Source organism: Dryas octopetala, chromosome 9 (assembly GCF_963921425.1).
Source record: "Dryas octopetala chromosome 9, drDryOcto1.1, whole genome shotgun sequence".
NCBI classification, from domain to species: domain Eukaryota; kingdom Viridiplantae; phylum Streptophyta; class Magnoliopsida; order Rosales; family Rosaceae; genus Dryas; species Dryas octopetala.
This window is the reverse complement of record NC_141374.1, coordinates 390,499-398,030: the sequence shown is the minus strand read 5'-3', so window position 1 is coordinate 398,030 and position 7,532 is coordinate 390,499. Positions and strand designations below refer to the sequence as shown.

Genomic DNA, 7,532 nt, shown 5'->3' with positions numbered 1-7,532 from the left:
CTTTTGTTAGAATTGAGCTAATGTTGGTATTGTATAATTACTAATGTTTGTACAAGCAATTAATTTGATTATCTATAGATCGAGAGAGGTTCACCTTGTGCTTGTGTGCAGCTCTACTTTTGTGATATAATATCAGCCTTGATTTTTTTGTTATCAATCTTGGATAGTACTTGTATATAGATCATATTGGTTAACTAGCTTGGTCACCATGAAAACATAATCTTCTTCTTTTTTTGTTTTCTTGTGAAAGTGTCAAATATCAATTTCAAATGAAGTATATCATTCGTTTTGTAGGCGAAGGAAGGTTGCTTGTGTTTACCAAGTTGAGGCAATATATTTGTCCAATAGTACGTAAGATGCATGAGGTGCAAAAGTACATCAATTTAAAGCTGTGAATTTTAATTAAGCTTGCTTACAAGCTTCTTGTAGATGCTATTAGTTGCTAACTTGCTATGATAATAACACTTACAACTAAACAAATTTTAATGTCTCATGCTTCTCCACTCAACAATAGTGTGTCAAACATTCTTGTTTTGGCAACCAATTTGTCCAATAAAAATAAGTGGTCCTATTTTCTTGAGCAAGTGAAATTCAGCTGGTGTACTTCTGAAAAAGTGGCCATTCATATACGCTAGTTGATTATTGATCCAAGTAACAAACTAGTTCCCATAATCACTAGCTTAGCGAATAGTGCGCTGGGCGTAACTCACATATTCTGACACAACTTGGTGATAAAATTTTATATCAAAGGGGCAAATAATCATTGATCACTTTAATTGCAAGACAATTGTAGCTTGATTAAATGTACAGAAAATAGAAAATAAAAAACAAAAGAAGTCACTGACATAATATAAAATCTAGTTCTCCATAAAAAATAAAAAAAAAAAAAAAATTTGACTCATCTAGTCATCTATAATTCTTCATCCGCATAAGATAACTAGCCCAACCTGATAAAACCTGGAGGCAAATGGAGAAATGACAAATAAAATGTTACTACAGTTTGACAACTTGACAAGTGCAAAGTAGTTGTAAATAATTTTTGGCTCACATACCTTATGAGAAAAAATAATCATGGAAGTGATTCTTCAAAAGATGGAGAGTACACAACAAAATTTGGTTCTTCAACATGCGTTTCTTTGTTGTTTAGGATGATAGACCTAAAAGAAAATAAAAATTCAACACAAGTATAATGTAATTAAATGGAAATAAATGATCAAAGAACAACTATAAAATGCATACCGGTCCTTCAATTTTGGACAATTTCTTTTATCATGTGCCACTCCACGTTGTCCACATGCTTTACAAAGTCTAGGCTTACCGATTGCCTTCTCTTTTGTTGGCTTCATCCTTTTGCTTTAACTGGTAGCGGTTCATAAATGACCAGCTCACACTCTTTATTCGCTACTTGCACCTCTTCAATATTCATAGTGCTATTGAGTTGCTTAATTTGATCCACAGCTGATTCGAGTGTCTCTGTTAAATACTTAGTCCCTTCTTTTGAGAGCAAAGAAAGATCAACTGCCTCCGAAAAAAGTTGAGATAACTTCGTATTTTCCATCATCAATGACTTATGTCCATCTATCAACTCCATACAGGGTTGAAAGATTTTTGAAAGTGATGCTTATTTTGCAAAACTGAAAAATGATGATGACATGAAGTCAGTTTATGTAGTTGAAAGGGTTGGTAAAGAGGATTTTAAAGTGCGAGAGCTTGTGTACGATAAGATTTCTAATTTTGCAAAGTGTAGTTGCCAATATTTTGAGTTTGAAGGAATCCCTTGTAGACACATTGTAGCATTTTTAAAAGTGCATGGTGACTTTTATTTGCCTGATCAATATGTTTTGAAAAGATGGATTAGAAATGCAAAAGTTGAAAATGTATGGGATAACCATGGTATGGAGTTGATAGATGGACATATACTTTAAGTGCGAGCATAGGGATTTAGTTTTTTCTGTTAATTGTTTTTAGTTGCGAATATGAAACAATGTTTAAACTTTAAAGGCATTCATGCATATAGAGATGAAAGGTGTTTTTCTATTGGATTATCTTCCAATATGTGTTTCTTCCAATAATTGTTTTTAGTTTACAGTTTTAGGTTGCTTTATGTCTATTGGATTATCACCCTAATTTTATAATAGCTTCTTCATACTGTATTAGGATTTAACATTAATATAAACAAGTCTCCTATAAAAAATAAAAAAAAACCTTAATATAAGCAATTCTTTATAGAGGAATTACCCAACTTTTGATTAATGAAATTTCTTGGAAGTTTGAAAGTTTCTGGTGAGACTCCCAGAATGGCCTCAATGAGACTTTAAGGTTTCTTCATTCTTAATTCTTCTTTCTCATTTTTAAATTTCCTACTTTCAGCCACTCCTGAACTTTATTTAAGCTCCCTTTGACCCCAAAAATGCACTTTGCAAAACTTAAGATATTCTGTCTTCATTACCATCTAAAAAAGAAGAATAAAAGAACAAAGAAGAAGAAAGAATCAAATAACTGTTCGAGGGTGCCGTTCACAGCTCTTACTGAGGCTCACCCTAATTGTTTTCCTTGTTAATTTCAGTTATGATCCTTCTCCTTCACGCACCATTACGAGATATACATTAGTTGGCTTGCTTGTTACTTAGTTTACCTGGTTTAGTTGACTTTCCCTTTTATCTCATTTATTGTAATTATAATTCATGTAATTTAAGAGTTATTACGTATAGGCTAGACAATTCATGAAATTAAGGAGTGTAACTCTAGCTTGTACAGCTCATTTAAACACGTTTGTATATCCTATATATTCAATGGAATACCTCAGAATGATTTGAGGCTTCAAACCATATTCTTGCAAAGCTTATCATGGTATCAGAGCTTTTGTAAGTCTCACGACTCAATTGCTCCTCTTTCTCTCTCTTTTGTCTAAACACAAACTCTGAACTTATTTCAGCCGCACCTTAACAAATGAAATATCACTTGGATCTAAAAAAAAGGAAGTGTTCAACTGAGATGAATCCCCCAAGAGGAAACAAATACCAATCATGTGAATTATAAAACCATAAAAAATAGACCATGTTTAGTAAAGCAACTACTTCTATATATATAACGATCTCATTATAAATTAACCAAGAAGAGGGTACAAAAGCATAATTGAAGGATTTCCATATCATAGTTCAAAACATAATGGTGATCTAGATAGTCTACTCGATAAGGCCCTCCCCGCCAGCATTAATGCCCAAAACGCCTAATGCAAAAGAACCAAAGGTCCTATCAGCAACTAAAAGAAAATGGAAAAAAATAAAATAAAAGAACAAACCAACACCAACCAACGAACCTCAACAGTTAAGGTTAGAGGGAGAGGCAGCTCGTAAGAAAACTCAAGAAACAAGGAAACTCTGTTTCATCTTTGTCCTGGAAGCTTTGCATCTCCTACTTTTAACAAAAGATTGTAGCACCAAATGCCCAAACATCTTACTTCCTGCCTCTCTTGGACCCACGCTTTTTAGAGCTTTCCTTCCCAGGTTGTCCCGAGGAACCCTCCCTCGATTTAGTAGGAGGGCCATTAGAGGTAGAGCCAACGGGCAGATGATGTCCACCAACCAAAGCAGGGAACCCAACAGCAGGAGTTCTGCAGAGCAACCATGACCAAAACTAATCAGCATGCCAAACACCAAGTATTCCAGATCATTGTAGCCAACACATTGTGTATGATCTAATTAGCATTCATTGCAAGCATACCAAAAGCCAAATAATACTTCAGATTTCAGTCATGGTTTTAACTTTATATTTTGTTTTGCTTTGTTTAGTTTAGTTTTGTTTTGTTTTTTTTTTTTGTAAATCAGCCATATGATGGAGGAAATTCAATCTCAAGCCTAGGGTGTAGCGTGGCGGTAAATCTATGCACACAATTGCTACAAGGCCCCACAAATTTCGGTTATGATTTTAATTTTAACATGCCAAAAAAATTATCCCACTTTTCCCCCAACCTACTAAGCTTGATGATACCAGGATAAACAAAGGAAGCAAAGAGAAGATGGTTGATAAAGCATACCCAAGAGCACAGCAGACTCCTGCTTGGTGGCGGAAGCACCATATACATTGCTCATCTGCAAACTGAGGCGCAAAGCATGATTCTCAGCATAACAGGTCTGGAGCAAACGCCCCAGTCTCCTGCATTCTGCTTCAAAGTACTTGCTCTTCATCTCCAGATCGTTCACATAAGTCTTTCTCCTCTCCCTTGATCTCATCGCCGCATCCTTATTTCTCAGCTGCCTGGAATTCCAAACCACATTCTACTATATCATATTATTTCTACAATAGTCCATTTATTCATTTACTTTGGCCTTGCCCACTAAATTCCATCTCTTATTAAAGCATTAAAAAACTGAACTTGTAATAAAATAATACTCCCATTACAAAACTATCATTTTCTGATTATAAAATGTCATCGTATAATTACACCACAACCACAGAAATTTAAAACCAAATTATTTGCAATTAAGAGCAAAGCCCATGAAATAAATCTTGCTTGATAAAATTGGAAAACCCTAACACAAACATTTAGGAATAATAATAAGATTATAAGAACAAATTAATGGTACCTTCTCCTTTTCTTGGAGATGGGATCGTCAGCGTCGGCGTCGGCGTCGGCGTCGACGTCATCGTTGAGCGGCGATCCGCCGAGTTTTTCCTTCTCCGAATCGGCGCAAGCGTTGGAATCCACGTCAGTAGGACCGTCAGTGGAAGGCGACTCCACGAGTATATCTGCTATAAAATCCTGATAGAATTGATTACTAGGCTCCTCCGTCGAAGCAACAACCTTTTTGCCGTCATCGTCGTCTTTCATCAGAATGGTCTCAATCTCACCGATCCAAGAGGGAAACGAATCCGGCGATGGGTTCGCCGGAGCATCCTCCACCGTTGACGATGATGAAGACGACGAAGAACCAGTTGCCGGGACGACTGGATTTTCCAACTCTAACTCTAACGCATCCAACGCGTTCGCGCCCTCCAACAGAACATCCCAATCGATTTCTCCGATCACCATGTCATTGTCGTTGCCCAAGAATTCAACGTCTCCTTCCGATTCCATATTCAAAACTATTTACAAAACCCTAAATACCAAAACAAATACACGGACATTGGAGGAATATATAGCATAGCATAGCATAGAAAAGGGAATGGAAACGCGGTTTCTGGGTCAAACTCAGACTCTTCTTCAGTAAGAAAACTCAGGGATGACACGTGCGGCAGTGCTTGTCTCGCTGCTCCAAGTGTGATCATCTTCACATCATCGCTATATATTCTCAAGCCACATAGGATTTGCAGCGATGCCATCACCACGCCAATAGAATCATGCCAGCTGGACAAAGAAAAATTCAGACAATTTTTTTTGAGTGCTGTAACTGCTCACTGCTGTTATTCCCACCCGTAAATATATCAATAATTTTAAAGGGGCACCACTTTTTATATAAAACTTTAGAGAAATTTGAAAAATTAATCAAAATTGAAGTCAAATAAAAACTTTTAATCTTTTTTTTTTTTTTTAATTTGACCCTTGAGTAGTGTTTGAACCCCCCTCGAGAAGTGCTCGAACACTCCTCGAGCACTACTCGATAGAGTTCAAGTATTACTCTAGGGGGGTTTGAGCACTTTTCGATGGGAGTTCAAGCATTATTCTAAGGTCAAATTTCTAAAAAAAAAAAAAGGTTATAAATCTTTAATAGCAATCAAAATAGGTTAATTTTCTAAATTTCTCAAAAATTTAGACTCACTTACAAATACATCCACAAATGATAGGGGTATGTTGGTCCACAATTTTTTTTTTTTTTTTCAAATTTATAATGACAATTTACAATATAGCACGTTCGTCAAGGTTTATGTCCATAAAATCGTTAAATGACACTCTGGACATAGTTGATGCACTACAACATTTTATGGTTATCACCACCAATGTTTTATGTTATCTATTGAGTCAACAACCACTATATTTGGTTTGGATTTCCAATTGCTACCCTTCAGCTACTATTATCATGTTAGAGGTACAAAATGGGGTGGCAAGCCATCTAAGGAAACCCAAATATAGGAATGGTGGATTCTGAAGACACAAACTGTCATCATAGTCTGATACCCTTGCTTCTCACTTATCCTGCAGGTAGTTGGTTTTTCCCCTTCATCATTACTTGTAAAGTTGCTACATTGGTGAGCATTAATCCCAATAAACAATCCCATCCCATGGACATGAGTACTATTTTGTTAAAAGTGGATTAGGTAGATCACTAATCCTAACAGTTGGATGTTGCGCATCCCCACCATTTGTGAATTGGTTGCTTATTTGGTTTTCAAATTTCAAAACTCCTCCACCATTCCAGAACTGTGGTGATAAATTAATTGGCATTCAATTTACATTTCTCACCACATATTTGCTACAGTGGGATTAAAATTTATGCAGTAACCAATTAAAACTAAATTTGCAAGTACTAGAACTGCATTTCTGGGTTGGTTCAATGTTAATAGTGGTACTTGCCAGGCATTTTTCATAATCTTATTCTCAAAAGTGTCTTAGCTGATACTTGCATGACAACAAGCACAATTCTGCACCACCAACTAAACACATCTAATTGGTACTAACAGACTAGCAGATATCTCAATTTCATATAAGCAAGGAAAATAAACTGTAAGAAGTTAAATGGAACAACCAAACCAGAACAGACTTGCAAGTTTGATGTAAAATGGAAATGCTGCATATATTGAAATTCTCTAAATGTTACAAGCAGACTTAGAAGTGCAAAGTTACAACCATTCTCAATAACTTAGACAGTTCACAATTTCTACAACAATAATTAGCAGAGATACCAAAACCCATGTTTGATAATTATTGGCTGCAACACTTAATCATATACTTTTCAAGTATTTATCCACCCTTACAAACTTGATAATATATATCATAGCCTAAACCATAATATAAACTACCAAGTTTGCATTTCCATCACAAAAGGTGTCCAAAAGAGCTTAATTATCATAATACTCAGAACAACAAAAGGATTCTTACTAGCAGCCTTGCACCGTTTGCCAGAATCAAGTTTGTTATGACCTCCCACTTCCGCTGGTTGAAGCGCCAACAGCTTCCCCAGCTCCATCCTCCGCTCCTATGTCATGATTAGGAAGCTGTTGCGTCATATGTGGGGAACCAGTCATTCCCCCTCTAGAGAATGAATTAAATGCAGAGGGCCTATGTGGAAGATCGAAGAAATTTGTGCCAATTTGAAGTGGGGGCAGTGCGGGTGCCAAGTAAGCAGTGTTGCTCATGTTTGTGCCAATGCTACCCCTGAAGTAGCTGTCTAAAGCTGTGGTCAGCCTCCCATTGAAGTTGAAATCTTGTTGGGACTGCTGCCTTTGCATGTTCAATATCTCTTGAGTGTTGATCATCAGCAGCCTCTCCATTTCAACACGATACTGCTCCATTACACCTCGGTTGTGCTCCATCTCAAGCCTCTGAACCTCCACTTGTCTGGCTGCCTCAGCCACCAGTTGCTCATTCGGCAACC

The 7,532-nt window shown here is 36.6% G+C and overlaps 1 protein-coding gene and 1 long non-coding RNA gene across 3 annotated transcripts; both read right to left on the bottom strand.

The window, feature by feature from the left end:
• Positions 1-874: 874 nt before the first annotated feature.
• On the bottom strand, positions 875-2,961 carry LOC147273010 (uncharacterized). 2 transcript variants are annotated; one of them, XR_015119683.1, is made up of 4 exons: positions 2,802-2,961; positions 1,240-1,634; positions 1,053-1,157; positions 875-957 (listed from the first exon to the last, which is right to left on the bottom strand). It is a non-coding gene; the product is annotated as an uncharacterized LOC147273010 (long non-coding RNA). The 2 variants fall into 2 exon arrangements; XR_015119682.1 differs by lacking the exon at positions 2,802-2,961 and having other exon boundaries at positions 1,240-2,792.
• A 116-nt stretch (positions 2,962-3,077) lies between these two features.
• Positions 3,078-5,196, bottom strand: BZIP60 (basic region/leucine zipper motif 60). Its single transcript, XM_086228132.1, has 4 exons — positions 4,587-5,196; positions 4,037-4,257; positions 3,320-3,613; positions 3,078-3,229 (listed from the first exon to the last, which is right to left on the bottom strand). The coding sequence occupies exons 1-3, from the start codon at positions 5,075-5,077 to the stop codon at positions 3,363-3,365; spliced, it is 963 nt and encodes a 320-aa protein (XP_086084258.1). The 5' UTR covers positions 5,078-5,196; the 3' UTR covers positions 3,078-3,229; positions 3,320-3,362.
• Between the last annotated feature and the right edge of the window lie 2,336 nt (positions 5,197-7,532).